The sequence below is a fragment of the Carica papaya genome, chromosome 2, assembly GCF_054855325.1.
Source record: "Carica papaya isolate Zhongbai chromosome 2, ASM5485532v1, whole genome shotgun sequence".
Taxonomy (NCBI): Eukaryota; Viridiplantae; Streptophyta; class Magnoliopsida; order Brassicales; family Caricaceae; genus Carica; species Carica papaya.
Genome location: NC_142310.1, coordinates 30,010,930 through 30,035,678, shown reverse-complemented (window position 1 = coordinate 30,035,678; position 24,749 = coordinate 30,010,930). Strand labels below are relative to the sequence as shown.

The window sequence follows — 24,749 nt, the reverse complement described above, 5'->3', positions numbered from 1 at the left end:
GAACGATCATATAACGTCTCGTACGGAGCCATACCGATATTTGTTTGGTAGCTGTTATTGTAGGCGAACTCTATTAGGGGGTAAATGATCATCCTAATAGCTCCCGAAGTCAAGAACATAAGCTCAAAGCATATCTTCCAGTGTGCGGATCGTCCTTTCTAATTGTCCATCGGTCTGAGGGTAGAATACGATACGAAGGAACAATTTCATTCCCATAACTTGCTGAAAATTAGACCAGAACTGAGAAGTGAACCTAGGGCCCCTCTCAGATACTACTGTCACTAGCACTCTATGTAACCTGACTATCTCCCATATATATACTTTTGTTATCTTGTTCAATGGGATCGGTCATCTTGATGGCCAAGAAGTGGGAAGACTTGGTGAACCAGTCAATAATTATCCAAATTGCATATTGTCCTGACCGTGCCCTAGGCAATCATGTCACGAAATCCATTATGATGTGTTCCCACTTCCACTCCGGAATCGGTAATAGCTGAAGTAGTCCATATGGGCATTGATGTTCTGCTTTGACTTGCTGACACACCAAACACTTGGAAACAAAGTTAGTCATCTCTCTTTTCATCCCGTTCTACCAAAATCGGGGTCGCATACTTTGATACATCTTAGTGCTTCCGGAATGCACAATAAATTTTGAGCTATGAGCCTCTAATCATGATATCTCTTTTTAGCTCACTGTCACATAGAACACACACCATGTCCTAAAATCTGAGTAACCCATCGGCAGAGACTCTTTATTCTGCATCTTTCCTTAGGGCTACCAGGGTGGAATCGGCGAATTTGACTTCCTTTATTCTCTGAATCAAATCAGGTTGAACAGTCAGGTGGATCAAACATGTAACTTTCTTTAGATCCTGAAGTCGTACCTGTTGTGCTGCCCCTATTACCCTGTACTCTGAAACCATTAGATGAGCTAATATACCTATACTTTTTCTGCTGAGTGTGTCGGCAACCACGTTGCCCATGCCCGGGTGATACAAGATGTTGCAATCGTAGTTCTTGAGGAGTTCTATCTATCATCTCTAACGTATGTTGAGATCCTTTCGAATGAATATGTGCTTCAAGCTCTTATAGTTGGTATAGATATAAAAAGTCTTCCCATACAAGTAATGACATTAAGTCTTCAAGGCGTAGATAATCGCAGCAAGTTCCAAGTCATGGGTGGGGTAGTTTTTCTCATGACTCTTCAAATGCTTGGATCAATAGACTATGACTTTCCCATGCTACATCAAAACACAACCCAACCCCAAGTAGGAGGCATCACTATAAACTGTATATCTATCTGTCCCACTCGGCAAGGTCAACACTGGTGCAGTAGTTAACCGCTTCTTTAGTTTTAAAAAACTCATTTCATAGTTCTCGTTCCACTCAAACTTGACGTTCTTCTTTTTGAGCCGAATCAAAGGAATAGCTAGGCTAGAAAATCTTTTCACAAACTTATGGTAGTAATCTGCCATCCTCAGAAAGTTATGAATCTTCTTGACCGAGGTTAATTTTTTCTAGCCGAGTACTACCTCAACTTTTTCAGGTTTTATTGACACTCTATCCCTTGATATGATGTGTCTTAGGAAGGTAATCTACTGGAGCTAAAATCCACACTTACTCAACTTTGCATACAACTTCTTTTCTCTGAGAATTTACAAAACCTGAGTTAGATGGTGAACATATTCCTCTTTGCTTTTTGAATAGATTAGGATATTATCGATAAATACAATGATGAACTGATCCAGAAATTGTTTGAAAATCATGTTTATCAAATCCATAAAGATGACTAGTGTATTGGTTAGTTCAAATGACATGACCAGAAACTCATAGTGTTTGTAGCTGGTTCGAAAAGCTATTTTAGAAATGTCTTCTGTCTTGATCTTTACCTGATGGTAACCTGACGTATATCTATTTTGGAGAAGACCTGGGCACCCTGCAACTGATCAAAAAGGTCATCGATCTTGGAGAGGGGGTAGTTGTTCTTGATCGTGATCATGTTCAGTCCTTTGTAGTCAATACATAACTTTAATGTCTCATATTCCTTCCTTGCAAATATGACTCCAGCACCCAAATGGGACACACTATGCTGAATGAATCCACTATCCTGCAATTCATTGATCTGTTTCTTCAGCTTCTCCATCTCCATACGACTCATGCGGTAAGAGAAAATCGAAATAGGCTAGGTGTCTAGCTGAAGATCTATAGTGAATTCAACTTCTCTGTCTACTAGCAGTCTGGGTAGTTCATATGGGAACACATTCGAGAAGTCTCAGACTACTGGAATTTCTTGAATACAAATTTCTTTCTTAGATTTGCTTAATTAGAGAAAATAGTCTAGTTAAAGCACTTAGTAATAGGAAAATTACCATGAGGGAATAATGTTTAAAGAATTTTATTAATTTGTAAATGATTCTTCATTAGAAGGGTTGAATACAAGTTTTTTGTGAAAGTAATCTACGGTGGTGTGATACGTTGCTAACCAATTTATTCCTTGGATTACATCAAAATCCCCGAGTCAATCTCTATTAGATCCACACTTAATTTTCTATCTGTTGTATCTATGATACAAGCTTTGTATGTAACCTCTCTCAGTAGTGTTCTACTCCCAAGAGTAGACACAAACAATACAGAATCAAGTCTTTTAGATAATACATTCAAGTTTGATATAAAAACATGTGAAACAAATGAATATGAGGCACCAGCATCAATCAAAATATGTGCAAGATGATTATAGATAGTGTACGTACTCTGTATCACGTATGAGTTGACTTCTGTATCTTGCTGAGTGAGGTTGCAAGCCCTACCCTAGATAGGAGGTCTGGCATAATTCTGATTCTTCGGGCACTTTCTTGCGTAATGTTGGGCACTCCCACATATATGACAAGTATTGTTGAGGCGATAGTATGGTCGGTCCCCATGATCCTTGCCACAGTGTTAGCAAGTCCTACTGCGTCCTGTTGTCAGAATCTGAGAAGGAGCCTGAGTCACTAGCCTAGATCTCTTGTTCTGTTGAACAAGTGCAGTAGGTGTTGGTTTGCGGTGTAAAATCGAGGGCCTGAGATTTCCTACTATTGGAGAAAAAATACGAAGTTTCCTCTCCACTAACTGTACCTTGGCCAGAATGGCTGAGTAAGTACTGAGCTCGAACACATACAACTGCTATCTAATCTTAAGACGGATGCCTTACTTGAACTCTTTTGGCTTTCTCTCTTCATCCATCATGCTCTCAGGGGAATACTGGCTCAATTCTAGGAACTTTCAGGCATATTCTGACACAGTCATATTACCCTGAACCAAGTGTGCAAACTCCATTTCTTTCAGATATCGGAGATGCTCTAGAAGGTACTTTGCATTGAAGGTCATCAAGAACTGTTCCTAAGTGATTGGAACGGGCAGGGTGACCTGCTTGAGTTGTCTGCCTCTCCCACTATCATGTAGGTGGTAAGTATGACTTTTTGTTTATGAATCACCCCAAAAGTCGTGAAGGCCTTATCTGTCTCAGCTAATCAGTACTCAACCTTTTCAAATGAGGATGCCCTTACAAAAATAGATCAGTTTAGTCTTTTATACCTCTTAATGTAGTATGAATCTATTATAGGAGGAACTGGGTCCCGTAGAAGAGGGACTGGATTGTGCTGGAGATGGATCGGATGACCCTATGGTAATACTGGACGATACGATGAAGGCACTGAATTGTATTGTGGTGGTGTCAGGTGATGCGGTTGGGGCATCAGGGTATATTGTGGTAGTGGCAGGTGATGCGATTAGGGCACCGAACCATACTGTGGTGGTGTTAGGTGATGCGGGGTGGGCACCGAACCATACTGTGGTGGTGTCAGATGGTACTGTGGAGGAGTAGGGTCGTACCGGGGTGGCTCAAGATCCTGCCGCTGCAGGGGTGGCTCAACCTATGACAGTAGGGGAGGGTCAGGTAGCTCCCTCCTTTCCTCCCGAGCTTACTGGGTAGCGATGAGTCTCTCCAGTATTTTAAATAGTCAATCAACATCCTCTCAAAGCGAACCCTCGCGGACTGCTCGATTTAGTGGCAGTCTTCTTTCCTTATCTATCTGTACCTGTATTTCACAAGAAATTTTTGAATGATAACTCATTTTTTTGGTGTTTCCTAATATTTTTGTGTAAGGAATGGTTCCGAGGAACGCGACTCTGATACTAACTGTAAAGGCCTGCGAACTTAAAAGGAAATAAAATCATAAATTGAATGCAAAAGTGGAATAATAGAGTTAGGGTTTACATTCCTTACACAATAGTTTAAAATACCCAATAAGACTACGGGAATGTCAATTATAAAAGAACAAATAAAAATTAAAGAAATAAACGAAAAGTAAACAACTGAACATCCTAGGACGACCTCCGCTAACTTTTGAAGGAGTCTGGGTGGTAAATTATTCATAATTCCCTTGTTAATTGGGATCTGAATCTTGGTCCTCTTGATCTGAAAAGTTAAACGAAGGAGTGAACTACACTAACCCAATAAGGATATCACATTACTCACCGATACAGAAACTGAAGGTTGGTAAAAATTATAAAAATAACTAATTGAGCTTTTAATTTAAGTAAATTTATTTATCATAAGTAAAATCATTTACTGCATACTTACCATTGCGAGATTTTAAAAACCGACCTATAGAGACAATAACTCAACAATATCATAATATCATATTTAAGTAAGTAAAAATAGTAACTTTTCATCTTTATTTGCTTACTGGTATCCTTGGGGCCCAAAGGGATGACCCACTATGCGTGAACAATAATTCAACATTGTCAACTAACCGGTCGTCCCCATACCTCATCTGGTATGAGCGCCAAGAATATCATCCCTCAATGCCTCATCTGGTATGAGGGTGAAACGGGTCATCCCCATATCCCGTCCAGTATGAACGCCAAAAATACCAATCCTCGATACTCCGTCCGATATGAGGCGATATTCACAGTAAGGTTCCCTATGTACCCGGTCCGTCTACCATCTTTCAGGATATCCAATAAGACTACTATTTATTCATTCACTTAACCAATCATTTCTCCATTTATATTTAATTTTCAGTTTCACAATTTAATCGTAAATCAACGCAAGACAAACAATACATGCATTAAGGAAATAGAACTGAATCATTTTATCAATTCCAGTATATTATCATGCATTTAAAGCTACATCAAACAATCGGATAAACATGATAAACAATAATAAATAACTGATTCTCTCTCTATTAGTAACATATAATTAATTCTCAAAATTTTTTAAATTACACAAAATACCATATTATTGATAATTAAACTTCTATTTCATAATAAAGAATAAGATGAAGGATTCTTAGCCGAATTGATGTCCGAAATACATAACTTTCAGTTGCGCCTACTAGCGGTCCCTGAGTTTCTTGAATTTTTATGTGAAGATTAAAACATCCTTCACGTGCCTAAAAATACCCTAAAAAATCTAAAATCGGTGTTAAAAACCTTTTCCGACCAATTTTAAATTTCTGACATGGCTGCACCGCCGCCCGCAGCGGCGGTTTATCTCGGCCTAGCCGTTTTCGGCTAGTTTCGGCCAGTTTCGACTGATTTTATACCAATCCCGGCGAGAAAACATATTAGAAGGCATCGGTTAGCCGAAAAAAGTCAAAAAATAAAAACCTACCGGTGGTGAAATTTTCTGGTGCAACAGCTCTGCCAACTCACCTTCGCGATTGAACATTTTTCTTCAGTCAACCTGTAGAAGACATAACGGTGAACACAATTGTAGAAAAATTGTACCAAACGAGAAACGGAAAAGGGTTAATCGGAGGCAGTTTTGAGTTTTTCCTGTGGTGGCGCCACTGGGCTTTACCCACGGTTTTTAGCTTATATACCATTTTGTTTCCTCCAATATGGCTATAGGGGTGCTTAGAATCAAATTTCGAGCGGATATGAGAATTTTTACCTTTTTTGGCAGTCAGAGGTGACTCCGGCGCGACGGCAGGCGACGATCGGCTCTCTTCTCCGGCGACTGGTTCTTCTTTTCTGGTGGGAGGCTAGCAGGTAGGGTTTGAGTTCAGTGTGATGCGAGATATTTACATCCGTCTCCCTTAAATCTAGGTTGTTCATCGCGTTTAAATAAGAAATAAATCTAAATCGTTCATTGTGATTTGATCTCTATCGTACAATAGCATTTAAAGAGAAAATAAATCTAGACCGTTCATCGCATTTAATCACGACCATTCGGTCACCCCTGAGGAGGGAATGGATCTGGATCGTCCACACGCACGGGAACGTATGTGGGTCGTCCAATCGCGGACACGCAGATTGCCAATGTAGCCTCCTGCGTGGCACTAAGTCAGCGTGCCTTACTATACGACGCACTCCAGTTGGTCGGGGCTGCTGACTGGGTAGTTCTACTTGCCGCAAGTTTCTTTAATTGCATTTTCACTCCCAGTTTTCGATTTTTCTTTCAAAAATACCATCAGAACCCAAATTTTCACATTTTTTTTTCAAAATTATTTTTAATTTCATCATCAACATATTTTTTTCTAATTTCACATTAAATAAAAATTTATAAATTTTAAAATTATATTTATATATATTTTTTAATTTAAAAATTAATCATTGGCCAAATTTAAGGCCCGAGTATTACAAAATTTCTTTATCCTCAATATATAAAATAAATACTACTTAGTGTATTCTTGGAAGTGTACTTCAGATAGTTATTTGATACTTGAGTTAACAGTTATAAAAAGAAATGTTATCACTAGAGTTTATTAGATTAGTGATATATTACTTATTAGTAAAGATATGTGGGTATTTATGAGAATTTTATGGAGTATGCATGATATATGAAGGTGAATTTTAGGACCTTAAATAAATGGTGTAAGTACTGCAATTGATAAAGTAGCTCATGAAGCCGCGAAGGTACACAATTATAAAAATAAAAGAGTTTGTAAATCCTGATGGGTGACCTAAAAATCGGTAACTATATAAAATAATATTTGTTGCCGTTATAAAGCTGTATCAAATACGTTTGATGAGAGATTGGCTACTCTGTTGAGTAGATATTTAAGTTTATTGAATTATAATTTTATATAGGGTATCTAGTAGAACATTTTTAATGTTAGGATAACAGATGTGTTAGAGGTAGGAGGTTTAGAATAGCAACTTTACAAGTAGTTATTTTAAAATTTAATATAAAACTCAGATGTGTATATAAATACATTTTAAATTGTAAACATAATAGCTTCACTAATTTTATAGTCAAAGACCAATAAAAATAAAATAAAAATAAAGATAAATATAATGACTTGTGACTTTTACTCCTCTATAAAAGAAGTATGAGAATAAGAATATGTATATATATTTTAAATGAAGATTGTATGATTTTCAATTTTTAAATGGTAAAGATATTCTAAATATTAACATTATAAAATGATTAAATAAGTAACACAATTTTCAGCTGGTAAATATCAAAAGGTAATATACTACTTTCAGTAAAATTTTAGCAATACAATAAATTCAATATGTAATTTGCTCTTGGTGCCGTACCTAAGAAATATTTATTTATCATATTCAGAATTTTTAAAATTAAATTTGATAAACAGAGTTTGTCATGGCAGGCGGAGCCCAAATCGGAGACAAAAGCAGATTCAAAATAGCAAGTAAAGAGACTCTGCCACTGCTTGAATAGGTGTCAAACCCTACAGGCTTCGGACTCAGGCTCGGGAAACTTCTTTCTGTGTCCGATCGCTCAGGTACGTTCTCAGGCTTGGTTTCTGTACTTCCTTGCTTTCTCCTTCGTCTTCTCAGTATGTATAGCCGTTAACTATTTTTCTTTTTCTTCTGTGCTTTTTTCTTCACTTGAAAAAGGGGGTGTAAAATTTAACAGCTCGAAATGTCTCCTCCTAAAGCCTCTCTCACTGGCAAAAACTAATACAGCATAAAGGATTTTTTCGTGAACTAAAGTGGCTGATCATCACTAGTAATTTTGATTTTCCTTTTTGTGCCTTTTGATTTGGGGCGTGAATTTAGATCTATATAAAGTGTTGGAAAAAGAGGAAGAAAATGGGGACTAGGGTTCCGGTACAGCACTACAACTTAAGATCGGCCAGTTCATTTATTGGGAGCTCTCTGCATGATCTCAACACCATCGATTCTCGTCCCACCGATATGGAAGGTATCTCGGACGTTGATCGCGATGCTGTTGACGGAGATAGCCTGGACAACGACGAAGATTCCAGTGCTGTTGTGAGTATGCTTTCAGCTTCTCTTTCTTTTTTCGTCTTCTTTTTTTTTTTATGTGATTTATTGTTGAATTCTGCTTCAGTTGTGAGTATGAGTTTTTGCATGCCAGTTATTTTTTTTTTTGGTGGTTGCTAAGAGGACTGTGTAGATGAACATGAAGTCCGAGGATGTCTTATTTGGAATAAAAATAAGGTTTTTTTTTTTTTTTATATCATTGATAAAACCGAATTTACTGAGACTAGAAATGTAGAACCATTCGATAGAGATCATTTTGCATGTTAAGATATATGACACTTTACCTTTCTGTATAGGATGGGTACGCACAACCATTTCATTCCGCATACACATTCCAGTTTGTATACATATAACTTTATCCATATATACTCACGCGTCTTGTCTTGATCAAAATGGGAAATTATTCATAATGTTCAGTATAGCGAAAGAATAACAGATAACATCCTTTTTTCACCTTTATAAAAAATCTGAAAAAAAAATCCATTAGTACTGCCACGTTGGAACAGATGTTTGGTCTACTTCTTGTCTTACTTTTGGGAGTATATGGATTGTGCCTAAGGCAGTGGATGTAATATTGGTCTACCAGAGAGTGTAAGGCACTGGGAACAGTGTGAGCTACTTGGTTTATAGGATTGTCATTGTATACCTTGCTTTGGATTTTTTAGATACTATCCTGTGTGCTTCCCACATACTGTCATGTGCCCCATGTTTAGCATTTTTCAATTCTCTATTATTTGTTTAAGGGAAGATGACAAAAATGTCCAAACAATTTTCCTTTTCCTTAAACTCATTTTCCCAATACTCTACTTCTTCTAGCCTAGTTTTCATTTGAGCAGTGCAGAAAATTAGATTTTATGATTTTAACTTGTATGGACAAATAATTGCATCCTGTTAAACTCGGACTCTTCCAGGACTGCATGCATGAATCCTATCGAAATCCTTTGCCTCTTCATAATGTGGGGGTTGAAGACGATCGCTCAAGTTTGGATGATGGAGGGCCATCAACAGATGCTTGTGATATTTTGACCATTCAGGGTAATAGAATAGTTCCGTTAGACATGTAAATGCCAATTGGTGACTTCAAGATTGGGAATCTTGATTGGAGTTACTAATAATATCTTATGTGGCCTTGACTAGTTTAAATTGGATTTGAGCACAGATGTTTCTCCTATAGAATCGGCAAGGGCAAGATTTCTGCAAATTATTGTGGATTATTTTATCAGTCATCATTTGATTGAAGTGGCTAATACTGAGGTTGACTGTACTACTCAGTCAGGGCAAGATAAATTGCACAAGAGGAAGACAAGAGAAGTTCAATATGAAGGTGATTCAAGGTTTGCTTTGCCCTTAATGTATGTTGCAAATATGTATGAGACTCTAGTTAATGAGGTAAACATGAGGCTTGCTTCCTTGAATGGTGGAAGAGAGAAGACCATCGGGGTGGCCCTTGAGGCAGCTGGTGGTTTGTACAGAAGACTGGCTAAGAAATTTCCTAAAAAAGGTACTAGCGAATGATTTCCCTTGTGTGCGCTTTAGCAAAATGATGATATCCTCCATTAAATTTTATTCCTTTTTTGTGCTTTCTTGTCCAAGTAATACTTAGATGAGTCTTCTTGTTTTGGATTAAGGACGCAACTGTTTAATAGGGGCTTGAAACCTAGATCAACTTCACCCAGTTAAATTGGTGGAGAGAAATGAGCCAATGCCTCTTGGTTAGATAAATCCATTTCATATGTTATACTTCTAATAGTCAGTGCCTTGTTGGTAAAAACAACAGAATTAAATCTGTGGAAATCTCCTTTCGTTACTTTTGAGAATGACATCTAACTTTGTTAAATTCTATATTCTGTATTTTCTACAGGCTCTTGTCTATATAAAAGAAGAGAGCTGGCAACTTCTCTTGAAACAAGGACTAGGTTTCCTGAATTAGTTATACAAGAAGAGAAACGAGTTCGTTTTGTGGTGGTCAATGGTTTAGATATTGTTGAGAAACCAAATAACATGCCTATTGAAGATGCTGAATGGTAGGTTATACCATTGAACTTCAAATTTTTCTCATCCTATTTTCTTGTGAGGCATCTCTTTTTTCCCAAGCTTTCTTTTGTTTACATCTCACTTGCAGTGTTTTCTTCCCATCCTCAAGTTAAGACAATCTCATGCTACTGCCGTTTAAGCTGCACTGTTGGCTACAAATAGAAGGATTGTTCCATGCTAATAGAGGAACACATGTTGTGCTGTCTATGTTATCTTTTTCCTTCTGTGAAAGGATTGATAATTGTAGTCTGTTAGTAATATAAAATTTTGAATTTCTGATAAGCCTTCGCCATTAGGGCTGCTAATAGGAAAAAAAATTTGGGTTGAAAAGATGCAGACATAAGTTTGATGCATGATTAGGGATAAGTACAAGCTTTTATTTCCCACCCATTTACCACAGAGAACAGCTATTTTATTCTGAAGATTTTTCTAGCCTCTTATGCTGTATATGGTACAGTTTTGGTGTAGAAAAACCTAGAAGACAGATTTACCATGAGATACTAAAGAAGTTTCCTCGCAAAATAAATAGCAAACACACTTTAAAGGATGTTCTACTATTTCCTTTCCTCTTATCTGTTCCCTTTTATAGTGCCAAGGATGAATTTATGTAAGAAATTTTTTCTGTTGAAAATTAAAAGTAAAAAATTCATTAAAGAGCACAAAGGGGGTGCTAGCCAATTAGGAAAGATATATACAGAAAAGAAATTTTTAGAGATTCCTAAATATATTTACTAAGTCCTTAAATCTTTGTCAAATATTTGATGACCCTTGGACAAAAAAAAGCTCTTTTATTTCTCTCCTTCCAAATGATATAAGAAGTAGATGAAGGATAAGTGAAACAAGCTTCTTCTTCCTCTTATCCCCAAGCTACCTTTCCAAGTCCACAAGTTAGCCATTAGCCGCTGCACTTTGAGAAAATCCAAACAATAGAACATAAATAATAAATAAAAGGTCATTTTAGAGGAAGATGATATGAGGTCTCAGCTGCATTCATCCTAAAAAGAAACCTATTTACTAGGACTTTGCCTTTCTTTATGAAAATGTTGATTGTGAGGATACGTCCACAAATAAGCTTGCCAAGCCAAATAAAGCTATTCTATAAGAAGCATTTCTCCAAATATTCTTCTAATGAGAGAAGGAAGTTCTTATGGAGGGATTAATCATGTTGAAGATTCAATAATTTTAATAGAAATAGCAAATTATAACTTGTCCTCTTAGGTTTATTGTATTACAAAAACTCTATTTTGAAAAAGTAATTAGACACAATTAATTTATTTTACTTATCTAAAAAAAAACAATTAATTTATTTTACCAATTATTATACAAATTTTGGGATTTATTATATTAAAAAAAATGACAAAGAAACATGTCTAAGATGCATGAATCACTTCATTGATAGCATAGAAGATGACAAAAAGCAAATTCAGCCAGTAAAAGAAATATAATAATTGTTTCTTTTTCTTTTAAGAATGATCATGCTAAGATGTGCGTTGTATCACAAGATTAATACTAGCAGACTTGGTCTTTTCTATATTGCAGTATTGTATGGGTTATTTTAGCATTTTCTCTATGAAATTTTGTATGAGTGTTGAGGGGTTTGAAAGAAAAAATACATTTATGATTTCTAGAATTGTTCTATACTGACTTTTAAGATTCATTTTTCTTGTGGAAGTAGACACGATTGGTTGAATCATGTATATTCTTGTGTTTTTTATAAGTTACTTGTACAATAGATTCAAAATAGAAATAACTTAATTTCTTGTGCAACTAAGTCGAATCCCACGGTGGGACTGCTTGTTCGATGTCCAGGATGTAATCTAGAGCTAGGTGTTAGGTTGGAGATGGGGAATGCTTTGACGTTTGCTGAAGTACTGCGTTCACAAACGTTGAGTCGGGTAGGGCAGACACTTTGACTGGTTTGGCAGGAATGGGTCGGGTACAATCTAATATTCAAATCAGTGGCGTGAGGAGGATTGGGCGGGAAAATGGGGTGAGGATATCAGGTGGGCCATTCAACAGGAAAGGTTTGGGCCGTGAGGACAGTATGAGATATATGTGGGCAGAAAAAGGAAAATGGGTGGGCCAATGTGGGCCTAGTGAAATGGTGGGCCGGAGATTAAAACAGAAGCCTATGTGGAGACTGATTTGTGGAAGGGCCAGCCCGAGCAATGAAATAGTTAAAACATGTGAAGCTAAAGGGAGACTCGATCAGTTGAGTCAGAGTTAGGGCTTCGGGATGAAGTTGAAGTGGAGCTTAGGGAAATGGATGGAAGATTCAAGACTATACAGAGAGAAGAGGAGCTGACTACCAATGGTGAAGAGGAACATGAGATCTTGGCTAGTGAAGCTGGCTTGGCGTTATGTGAGCCCCAGGTGCATGGTGTGAAGGTGTTTTGCCCAGCGGAGGCAAATAATGGGATTCCTTCGGCCAATCCTGTGGATGATGAGCGTTCATTGGTCGAAGTGGAGGTCAAGGATGACGCCTCAAAGGAGGTGTTGGACGTGACACTGATCCAGTGTGAGGATGCTGAGAAGTTGATGCTCCATATCAATCCGGTGATGGCCGAAAGGATGCAACAACAATCTGCTGATTGGGTCATGAAAAATTTTGCCCAGGTAAGCAAAACACTTGGGGCCTCTTTGAATTTTGAGGAAAGAATTTTGAACTTAATACAAGAAATGGAAAATAGCTTTGTGGGGGATGGGAGTGACACAAACGCGAGTGGGATATCTAGTAGGAAAAAAGGAGAAAGGGGTAGCAGAGAATTGAAGAGACTACAGTGCTCTGTGAACTATGCTGGGAGAAAGGAGAAAAGGAAGGTTGGGTGTGGGGTGTCTCTGAATTTGAATTAATGACAGGGAAGATCTTATCCTGGAATGTGCGGGGTTTGAATGATTGTAAAGAGAGAGGGGTAATTAGGGCCTACTTAAAGAGATGGAAGCCTGTGATAATTTGTTTTCAAGAAACTAAAATGGAGGAAATTGGGCAGGGGGTTATCCACAGTATGTGGGCTGAACACAACATCCAGTGGAGTTGCCTCCCAGCTATTGGGGCTGCTGGTGGTATCCTAATTGCTTGGAATGGGGACTTGATCAGATGTAAGAATTCAATGCTTGGCAGGGTGTCGCTGTTTTGCCAATTTGAGGAAATTGGGAGTGGGGGAAGTGGGTCTTCACTGGAGTATATTGTTGGGGTAAGGGGGTGGAGAGCGAGCTATTGAGGGAGGACCTGGAGGAATGTAAGATGCAGTGGGGTGATAGGTGGGTTGTTGGGGGGACTTCAACATGATCCTGAATAGGAACGAGAGCTCGGGTGGGGGCAGTTACATTGGGGAGGTGGAAAAGTTCAGGGAGATGGTGGACTATTTGAACCCGGTGGATTTACCTCTCTTGGGTGGAAAATGGACTTGGTCTAATTCTAGGGAGGATCCTACTTGGTCGAGAATTGATCGGTTTCTGTTATCTTATGAGATGTTTGGCCTGCACCCTGGACTGTGCCAAACGATATTGCAGGGCACTATCTCATATCATTTCCCACTCTGTCTTAAGCCAAATGGTATCGATTGGGGACCGGCTCCCTTCATGAGTTCAGAGAAATGGTGGATTTGTATTGGAAAAGAGTGCAAGTGAAGGGTACAACAAGTTTTACCATCCATTCTAAGCTTAAGATGCTTAAGGATGAAATCAAAAAATGGACTAAGGAAGTGGGTGACAAACTTGAGGAGAGTACTGAAGCATATATCCAAGAGTTGACTGATTTGGATTTAAAGCAACTGAATGGACTGTTATGTATTAATGACAAAGATAGAAGGAATGTTGTCAAAAATGAAATCACTCATAATTTAAATTTAGAAGCCATTTCTTGGAGACAAAAGGCTAAAGAAAAGTGGCTTAAAGACGGCGACCGCAACACTAAATTATTCCACTGTTTAGCAAATTATAGAAGAAAATGCAATTATGTGGAGGAGATTACCATATATGGGAAAGAGTGCAGAGGAAATGCTGAGATGAGGGATATGACTAGGAGTTATTTCCAGCAGCTTTATGAGGAAAAAGAGAGCTGACGGCCGAGGTTGGATAATCTGGGATTTAACCAGATTTGTGCCGAGAGTAGGAAGGGGATCAAGGGTAGGTTTATTGAGGATGAGGTGTTTGAATGCTTAAAATGTTGTAATGGGGACAAGGCTCTAGGACCCGATGGGTTTAGTATGAAATTTTTTCAAGAGTTCTGGGATGTTTTGAAGGCTGATGTAATGGATGTGTTTGAGAATTTTCACAGGACGGGCTCCTTTGTCAGGGCCATTAATGCTACTTTCCTGGTTCTAATTCCCAAAGTTGAGGGAGCCAGCGAGATTAAGGAGTTTTGTCCGATAAGTCTTGTTGGTTGTATGTACTAGTTAATTGCTAAGGTTTTGGCAAGAAGGATGAGTAGGGTGCTTGATGAGGTGATCGGGGAGAGCCAAAATGCGTTTGTAGAAGGAAGACAAAATCTTTGACGTGGTGGTGATGGCCAATGAGGTTGTGGATGAACTGGTGGGGCAGAAGAGGGTGTTTTATGCAAACTTGATATGGAGAAGGTTTATGACCATATTTGTTGGGACTTTGTGGATTATATGCTTGATAAGCTTCGTTTTGGAAGGTGGAGAGGTTGGGTCAAGACTTGCCTATCCACTGCCTCTTTTGCTGTGATGGTGAATGGAGGCCCATCATCTTTTTTGAAGGCATCTAGAGGGTTACACCAAGGTGACCCGTTATCCCCCTTGCTGTTTATCATTGTGATGGAGGCTTTTAGCAGGTTAATGGAAAGAACGGTTGATCTCAAAATTATTGAGGTCATTCTGGTGGGTAGGAGGGAAGATTTGGTGGTGGTTTCACACTTAATTTTTGCTGATGACGCTCTTATTGTTTGTAAACCTGACATATCTGCACTGTTGCATCTGAAATATATCCTTTTATGTTTCCAACTCGTATTTGGTTTGAAAATTAAGTTAAGGAAGTCGGAGTTGGTTAGAATAGGAGATAGAACTGATGAGAAAACACTGGCTAGGGTTCTGGGGGTGTGGTGTTGCTACATTACCTATCAAATACCTTGGTTTGCCGCTTGGAGCGAAGTATAAGAATGTTAATGTTTGGATCCGGTTCTGGATTTATTGGAGAGAAGATTAGCTGGTTGGAAGAGGAACTTTCTCTCTAAAGGGGGGAGGCTCACTTTGATAAAAAGTACACTCTCTAATCTACCTGTGTATTTTCTTTCATTACTTACAATACCGGCTAGCATTGCTGCAAAAATAGAAAAGATACAATGTCGGTTCTTGTGGGGAGAGGTGGAGGGGAAGGGAAGTATCACTTACTTAGGTGGGAGGAGGTGAAAAAGCCCATGAGGGCTGGGGGCTTGGGTTTAAGATCAATCAGGGAGATGAACACTGCTTTACAAGGAAAATGGCTTTGGAAGTTTAATAGGGAAGAAGGAAAACTGTGGAGAAGAGTTGTCCAGGCCAGGTTGGGGGAGACCGGTGGGGGGTTATGCATAGATTGGTAGGTCTAGACCTTATGGGTTGAATATGTGGAGAAAAGGGCTATAGCAAATTTTTCGAGTGCTTGAACTGGAAATTGGGCAGTGGTGACAGAATCAGATTTTGGGATAATATTTGGATGGGCGATTCTAATTTAAAGGATCGTTTTTCCTTCCATTTTTGCAACTGCTATGAATAAGAAGGTCTTTGTGCATGAGCTGTATATGAGATCTGGTACGGGTGGGGATTGGTGTGTGCAGATGGGAAGAAACCTTCAGGACTGGGAGGTGGAAGAGTATTGCAATCTACTTAATTTACTGGCTGGCCTCAGTCTGGGGAACGGAAAGGATGAAAGAATTTGGAAACTGAGCAAACATGGAATTTTTTCGGTGTCCTCTTACTACAAGCATTTAACTGGTCAGGGGATTGGGGAGGTTGGCTGTTTTCTGCATAAACAATCAGGAGATCGAATGTTCCACCGAGAGTGGCTTTTTTTTGCGTGGGAAGCTGCCAGGGAGTGTATTTTAACCATTGACATGCTTAGAAGGAGGGGGAACATTCTGATTAATAGATGCTTCTTGTGCAAAAAAGAGGAGGAGACTTGTAATCATATTTTGCTGTGGTGCCCTGCTGCCTATGACATTTGGTCTATGGTTTACGAATTATTGGGGTTAAACTGGGTGGTGGCTGGGAGTGTGAGGGAGGAATTGTGGGCTTGGGATGGTGTGTGTAACAAAAAACAAATTGTTACGGTTAATTCCACTTTCTGTTTTTTGGGTGGTGTGGAAGGAAAGGAACTTGAGAACTTTTGAAGGTATTGAGAAAGAGTTTACTGTTATTAAAGATAACTGGATCCATTCTTTTGGTTCTATGCTTTTGGGTCATGATATTAAAGAGCTCGAGGATTTTGGAGCTGTTTTTGATATTTTGATTGACTTGTAATTACTAATATATGGATGTACCTACTTGCTACTTTTGTTAATAATACTGTTTTACTTTTAGTTTTTAAAAAAGTTACCTCTACAATAGATCAATTGTCTATTTTTTTATTGTTTTAAGGAGTAAGTGGGAGATAGTTTACAGTTAACACAGTGATCTAGTGGTTAAAATCCGAATACCTCACGAGTTCAAACTTCATTGAAAACATAGAGCTTGCCATAAGGTATTATGGGTTATGCATGAGAGACCCATAATGCTTAATTTAGTGGACTTGGGGCTTAAATTTATAGTGGAGTTATAATGAAAGTTGGGTTTCTTCTCAGTGAGTTATTATGATTTAGGCCAAAAAAATATTTCATGATAGTTAGGTTCCTTTAATTGGAGTAGACAGAATAGGACAATAACCAGTTTAACCTTTGTATTCATAAAAAAAGTGAGAATATTCTAAATATTTCTAATATATTTTATGAAGTGGCAAACAAAACTTTATAGAATCTTAATAATGTTGATAGCAAGAGGGTAAATTGTATATTAGTCAATAATTTATAGTGTCTTTTGTTAAGTTTTAAAAATGAGGAGTTTATATGTAATATAACAAACCTTTGGTGGAATATTATAGTTAGCCCTACTAAAAAAGTACTTTAAAAGCATGGATTCCAAACAACACATTCATCTGTGTGTACTCAAGTTTGACGTAGCCAGATGTCATCATCTTCCCCCCACTCAATCATCAGGTTTCTCCCAATCTCCATCCCTCACACCACCTGACCACTGCTTTTGAAATAAAAAGTCTATGTATATTCATTAACTACGGGCACCAAGAGGTGCCAACCCGTACACAAAAGATATTTACACATCCAAATTCAACAAGGTTATCAAAGTCCTCAATAGCGGAAAACAAATTACCAGTAACCAGACAACCCAAATTGTGATACCAACTTTCTCTAATTCTGTTAACCTCCTCCATTACTCTCTTAAAAGCCCTTCTATTTCTTTCTTCCCACACCACCCGGAAGATTGTAAGAAGAATAAGACTCAAATGTTTTTTCCTACCACTCTGCTCCCTTCCAAGCCCATAACTCATTCCTTACACTGCCCAACATTACTCAATTAACACCTAAGATCCTATACTTTGTTTTCTATAACTCGGTCACAAAAGGACACTGAAGTAGAATATGATCACAAGTCTCATCTGCCTTTTTATAAAGGTAGCAGCCATTGACAATGATTTTACCTTTTCGTATCAACTTATCTATAGTCAATATACTTCTACACCTGCTTCCCAAACAAAAAATGCAATTCTGGGTGGAACATTTACTTTCCAAATTTGTCTGAATGAGAATTTATCCTCCTCAACAACATTCTTTACCAAGTATTTGTAGAAAAATCCAACTGAAAATGACCGGCTTGTAGTTTAGACTCCAAATAGGTTGATCATCCTTTTCCTCTGAACCTCCAGACGACAATGATCCTAGAAGTGGCACATAGTCATTTACCTTTCAGTCATTAAAATTCCTAAGAACTTCCACTTGCCACTTCCTCCTCCCTGTCATTGGGATTCCTTAGATCCACTTGGCTGTTAACCACTGAAAAACAATATCCAGAAGCATCTTTCCTTCCCACCAAGGAAAACAGAGCAAGGTGCTGGTTCCTAAGGAAAGAAGAGCCCTACTAGATGTCTTTCCAAAATTGAATACATTACTCAAACTCCTCCCGTTAATACCTACAAAGACTTGCACCATAAGGGCCTCTTGACCTAAACTTATGCAAGAAACTATTTAAGGATCTGATGAAAATTTTAATGAATCCACCAAATTTTGCCCGGGACAATTAGGAGTCTAAGAGTGTTGCATTAACTCCAAAATTCTACTGAGAAAATAATATTCTTGAGTTTTAAAAGTGCATTTAAATGTATGAACATTTACATGTTACACAGAAATAAATATATGGGAACTTTGCTGGCTTATTGTTGACATGGTACAATGTGTTTCTCCTTTCACATTTTATCTCCTTGCACCAGGTATTTGTTTTGTGGATTATCTTTTCTTTTTTGAAGTTATTTTTTGAAATGTCTTTTTTGAAGTTATCAGTGACTATGTTATATCTCTTGCTTACATGGTAAAGTTGCTGTGTCGTATTACATATTCCTAAGGGTTCCAAATCGAGCACATCATATCCTGCTTTATCAGTTCCTGATCATTTATTCTTTCAAAAGATATAGACATTCCAATAATGGGAAATGGGAAAGGCCCTAGTTTTATGGACTATTTTCTTTCTTAAAGTTATTAGTCACTAAGTTATATACTTTGCTTCATGGTAAAACTGCTGTACTGTAATACATATTCCTAATGGTTCCAAAACAAGCACATCATATTTTGCTTTATCTGTTCATGATCATTTGTTTTAGCAAAAGATGTAGCCATTCCCTTAATGGGGAGATAAAGAAGGCTCTACCCATAGGGAACAAGTGTGCTACATTCTCTTCCTTTTCCTTTTCTCCTTAAATTGTTATTATCTCTCTTTTGGTCATTGGCAAGTTTTGGGTTCTGTTTATTTATTTACTTTTAACCCAAGTGTCTTCCTAGTACAGGTTTAAACGGTTGACGGGTCGCAATGAGGTGGCTATCTTTGCTAGAGACTATAAATTCTATTCACCACGACACAAGTACAGGCGTGTCACATCATCTAACATTCCTGGTTTGCCTGTATGTTTGAACCCTTTCCTTGCATGTTAGCTTAATGTGCTTCATTTTCCAAGACACGTAGTTATAAACATATATACTCCATGTTTTTGGAACTTAACTATAATGTTTAAATACAATTGTCTTCTAGAATGGGACTAATTACACAATTGAAGCAGAACTAGTCTCACACATAGTGGGATCTTTTTAGAAGGTTGCTTGAATTCTGTTATTTGAAATTTAGAACATAGGATATGCTATTTTCATTAACTTCTAATGTGCATTGCCAGCCAGATTTAGGGTGATGGTAATTGTTTTTCATCCTATATTGTTTGTAGACATTTCCTGGTTCAGATAATCCTTCAACAATGACTAGTTCACAAGGATTTCGCTCTGGGAGTGAGGTAAGAGATGTTCCCACTCAACTCATTTGGGAATGTGTTTTTTGCTTCATTGCATATGAATTGGCATGGACCAAATTAGGTGGTGGTGTTCTCATAAGAGTTATTTATTTACATATGGTTATGTACGTGTCAAGAATGATCTTAATGTATATTCTATTAAATATTATAATTCTATATATTTCTAGAACAAAAAGGAAATAGACAATAAATTAGAATTAATTACAAAATGTCACGCCTCACACTCTTTCGGGGTGCAACTGGCGCACACGAATTCATAATATTTAAAAATTAAATTCTTTCAAAAAAAATATTTAAGAATTAAATTATATCAACATATACATATTAATTTTACACAATGTTTACAGAAGTGTTTATACATCGCTTTTCAAGTCTTACAAAATATTTTGCATACAAGACTCTAAATTAATATAATAGTTTGAAAAGAGGTACACAAAATAACCGTAGTGTCTTCGTGGATATATTATAGCACTTAAAACTCTTCAAAATCTAGTCTCCAAAATTTTCACTTAAGTATTAACAGTATTTGAAATGGTCATAATTTTAATGAGATTCACAATCCCAATAAGTAGCACACTATAATATAATAGTAACAAGGATTTTAGAGTATTACAATAAATCATAATATATATTTATTTTTTTAAAAGTTCATAGCACTTATGGCATATATACTTTTCAAGCTCAAAATCATAAAGCACATATATATTTTTCGTAAGTTCGAAAATCATTTTTGCAACATTGTACGATGAGTCATATTTTCACCATTATCATGGAGGGCACAACGGGCTCCCACTATATTGTGGATAGACACAAATTGCTCTAATGGGTAAGCTTCTCTCCACCAAAGTGAATGGGTACAATAGACTCCCACCATAAAAATGGATGGCACAAATGGACTCCTATCATAATATAGGTGGGCACAAACGGACTCCATTCACCAAAGCGAATGGACACAACAGACTCCCTTCACCGAAGCAGATGAGAACAAAGGACTCCCTCCATAGTAAAGGTGAACAAATATCGAAAATTCACTTTGCATATATTTTTCGAAAATTCAAACATAACTTTTAGCAAAGTATCCATCAAAATTACCCTCCAAGGCCGACACCTAGCTTGCAACGTGTCCCAATTTTGTCTAAAGAATGACACCTAGCCATCAAGGTGTTCTACATGCATCCATAATTCATTCAAGTGATGTCACATGATCTTTATGGTGTCCATAATTCACCCAAGTGATGATACCTAGCCATTAAGGTGTCCATCATTTGTCCAAGTGTCCCAAATTCATCAAGGGGTGAAACCTATCCTTAGGGTGCCATCATTCGACCAAGGAGAAAGTTGACCTAGTCAAGAGTATTTTCTCTCATCCGGAGGAGAATTCCTCCCTCCTACACTCTTCCAACTTTTCTCTCCCCTAAAGGAAAATTCCTCCCTCTTCCATTCTTCCAACTTCTCTCTCACTTGAGGGAAAATTCCTCTCTCTTCCACTCGTCCAACTTTTCTCTCACCTAGGGGAAAATTTTTCATTCTTCCATTCTTCCAAATTTTTCTCTTGCCAGAGGGAAAATTTCTCCCTCGTCCACTCTTTTAATTTTGCTCTATTGGGGGAAATCCTCTCCTTTTTTAACTCTTCCAATTTTTCTCTCCTAAAGGAAATCCTCTCCCTCTTTAACTCTTCCAAATTTTTTTTTCCCTCCTGAGGAAATTCTCTCCCTTTTTAACTCTTCCAAATTTTTTTTCTCTCTCCAGGGAAATTCTCTCCCTCTTTAACTCATCAAATTTTTCACTCACGAGTGGAAATCTTCGCCCCTATTTAACTCAAGAATAATGCAAATCATGCCAAAATCACCTCAAATGTATATTAACCTAAGAATAATGCAAAATACCACAATAATGCAAATCATGTTTTTAGATTGTTACACAAAGGGTGTAATTTACTTTTATGCCATTTAACCTAATTTACCATTTCTTTAACACTTTTCGTCAAGTTATAGAGTAGATGTTGTCCATCCCTATCTTACCAATAAGAATTTGAAATGTTTGGTTACTTAAATTTTTAGTTAACACATTAGTCAGTTAAGAATTGGTAGACATGTATCAGGTGCATATAAAAGTCGTTATTAAATTTTTCTTTAATAAAGTGTCTATTGATGTGTTTGGTTTGGTTATATTGCACCAGATTGTGAACAATGCTCATGACTGATTTTTTGTCATAGTATAAATGTATAAGGTTTTTCATTGATTTTAAGGTCTTCTAAAATTTTCTTTATCCATAATAATTCACATATCTTGAAGAAAGTATAATATCGTATTGTAGATCTTTCTACAACTGACCCTACATAATCTGCTTCAATATGGACTTCTACCAGTAGTTTATCAATCTTCTTGAATATGTTCCTTTTTCAGGTGACCTTTAAGGTAATACAGTACTTTATAAACTATTTATAGGTGATGTTTAATCTTGTGTGAGATAAGTATATCAATCTCTCAACTAATCTATGATAAATTTTCTTGTTTACTGACATATCTTTTTCTAGTATTCATAATTTATTATTAGGATTAATATGAATGCTAGTTAGTTTGCATGATAATTTGCTAGTATCTCTTTATAATACATGAAAGTATTTATGGGTGAAAAATAAAAACTTTGGATTTTGAGTGGGCAAACTTCAACTTCTAGAAAATACTTCAATTTTTCAAGTTCTTTGCTTCAAATTCTTTGGCAAGACATTGTTTTAGTATCAATTTTTTTTTCCTCATCATCTCTTGTTACGATAATCTCATCAATGTATGATAGGATGGTTGTAACTCCCCTTGTCTATGAGTATTTGATGAACATAGTATGGTCTCCTTGGGCCTGTTTAAATTCTAGATCTATGGTCAGCCTTTGCAAACCTGCCAAACTATGTTCTTGACGATTGTTTGTCCATATATAACTTTCTTTACTTACATACCTTATCTGCTTTATAGTCATTTTTCATAAGTCTCACTTTATACTTCTATTCCATATGTCTGTTTATAGTCATTTTTCATAAATCTCATTTTATATCTTTCAATTGTCTTATCTGCTTTATATTTGGTAGTAAAGATCCATTTGCATCTCACCGATTTTTTGCCTTTTGGTAGATTCACCATTTCTCATGTCTGGCTTTTCTCAAATGCTTGCATTTCCAAAGTGTATTCTTCAATTTTTCCCAAAGTAATGTTATGAATAAATTTAGTATTCAAATTTCTGAGAAAATTTTTATAAAATGATAAACATTAATCAAATGACACAAGCTGTGAGATAGGATAAAGAAGTGTTTATTTTATTCTCTTGTATCTTTACAAAGTGCAATATGTACATCTCACATTATATTGATTTTTTGAGACTTACCTCAATTTCAGGATCAATGTTGGATTCTTAAACCGAATTAGCCTTAGTATTCAACATCTTCTTCCTTGTTTACATATAAGAAACCTAGGGTTTGATAATGATCTCTTGAGTAGATGAATTTTCTGGTGAATTTTCTTATGGATTCTAAAAGATTTCTTGTGGTGATGGTGGTGGAGTGTGTGATAAAGAGTTGTCATAAAGGTGGTAGGATAAAGTCTGTTAAGAATTCCATATTGTTATCTTCCAATATTGACTCCATTTGAAAATAAGATTGAATTAAGTAGGTTTTTTGTTCAACAAATATAACATTTGCGGATATATAGAAATTTTGGGTTGATGGATGGTAACATTTGTATATATTTTGAGAAGAGTACTTCACAAATACACATTTAAGTGCATAGGGATCAAGTTTCCCTCTTTGATGGAAATACATATGAATGAAGGTAACAAACTTAGATATCTTAAGGACCAAATGGTTTGTGATACTTACTATTAGGTGAAATTTTTTGAAGCGTTTCTAGAGGACTTTTAAAGTTAAGAAAATTGGTGTACAGATGGTCAATAATGTAGGTGGTGATGAAAATGGCCTCATGCATTATTGTTATGGGACGTTTTGGGAGAAGAAAGCTCTGGAGGCAGCTAAAAAATGACAATTCTTGCGTTCCATTATTCCGTTTTATTGTATAGTATAGATGCAGGATGATTCATGGAGAATTCATTCCTGGTGGAAGAATGATGAAAGTGTGTGGTTAAAAAAACTTTAGCGTTGTCAATGCAAAATTATTTTTATGCCAGTTTCGAATTGGATTTTTATCATGTTGTAGAAGTGAGTTATGATGTGGTTAACATTAGATTTGTTTTTGAGTAAAAACAGTCAGGCGACTTAGTGATCATCAATAAATGATATAAACCATCGAGTTTTAAAATATTAGGTGTGTACATTGGTCATTGAATATTACTATAAATTACTGAAAATGGAACTAAATTTCGTTTATTACTAGTGAAAAATGTCACATGCTTATGTTCTGCAAACTTGCATATATCGTAGTGTAAATTTTCATGTTTGGATTCTTAAATAATGAAGAAACATAACTTTTAAGATGGAAAATGATGAGTACTCAATTCTTTTATGATGGAGTCAAATCTTATATGTGGAGTTGGTAGTAATAGTAGAGAAGGGATCCTCATGTGCATCTAAGTAGTAGAATCCGTTTTTGTCTTCAATAAGTCCAATCATCTTTCTCGAATTCCGGCTCTAAAAGCTGCAGTGAGAAGAGTCAAATATTAATTTGCAGTTCAAGTTTTGTGATAACTTATTGACCGACATAACATTAGCACACAGTTTGAAAACTTGTAATACATTTTTAAGGATAAGGTAGGATTAAACTTAATATCGCCCTTGCTTGCAATAGTATTAAAGAAATTATTATGCAGTGACAATTTTTATTACTTGGACATGAAATATATATACAGATGGAAAGTTTAGAAGTATTGATCGTATAATCCGTGATTTTTTAGTATATGATTAAGAATTTTTAAAAGG

At 36.7% G+C, this 24,749-nt stretch overlaps 1 protein-coding gene across 4 annotated transcripts in view; it reads left to right on the top strand.

Annotated features, from left to right (window-relative positions):
• The first annotated feature begins 7,576 nt into the window (after nt 1-7,576).
• LOC110823710 (PPR containing protein) overlaps nt 7,577-24,749 on the top strand; it is a 29,971-nt gene continuing 12,798 nt past the window's right edge. For 3 of the 4 annotated variants that reach the window (XM_088213993.1, XM_088213990.1, XM_088213992.1), the window contains exons 1-7: nt 7,577-7,736; nt 7,852-8,229; nt 9,153-9,276; nt 9,401-9,742; nt 10,103-10,265; nt 19,318-19,432; nt 19,747-19,812. In XM_088213993.1, coding sequence (XP_088070119.1) covers nt 8,047-8,229; nt 9,153-9,276; nt 9,401-9,742; nt 10,103-10,265; nt 19,318-19,432; nt 19,747-19,812 — 993 coding nt within the window. In that variant the 5' untranslated portion in view covers nt 7,577-7,736; nt 7,852-8,046. The remainder of the gene's footprint in view (nt 7,737-7,851; nt 8,230-9,152; nt 9,277-9,400; nt 9,743-10,102; nt 10,266-19,317; nt 19,433-19,746; nt 19,813-24,749) is intronic. The other variant, XM_088213991.1, reaches the window with a different exon arrangement.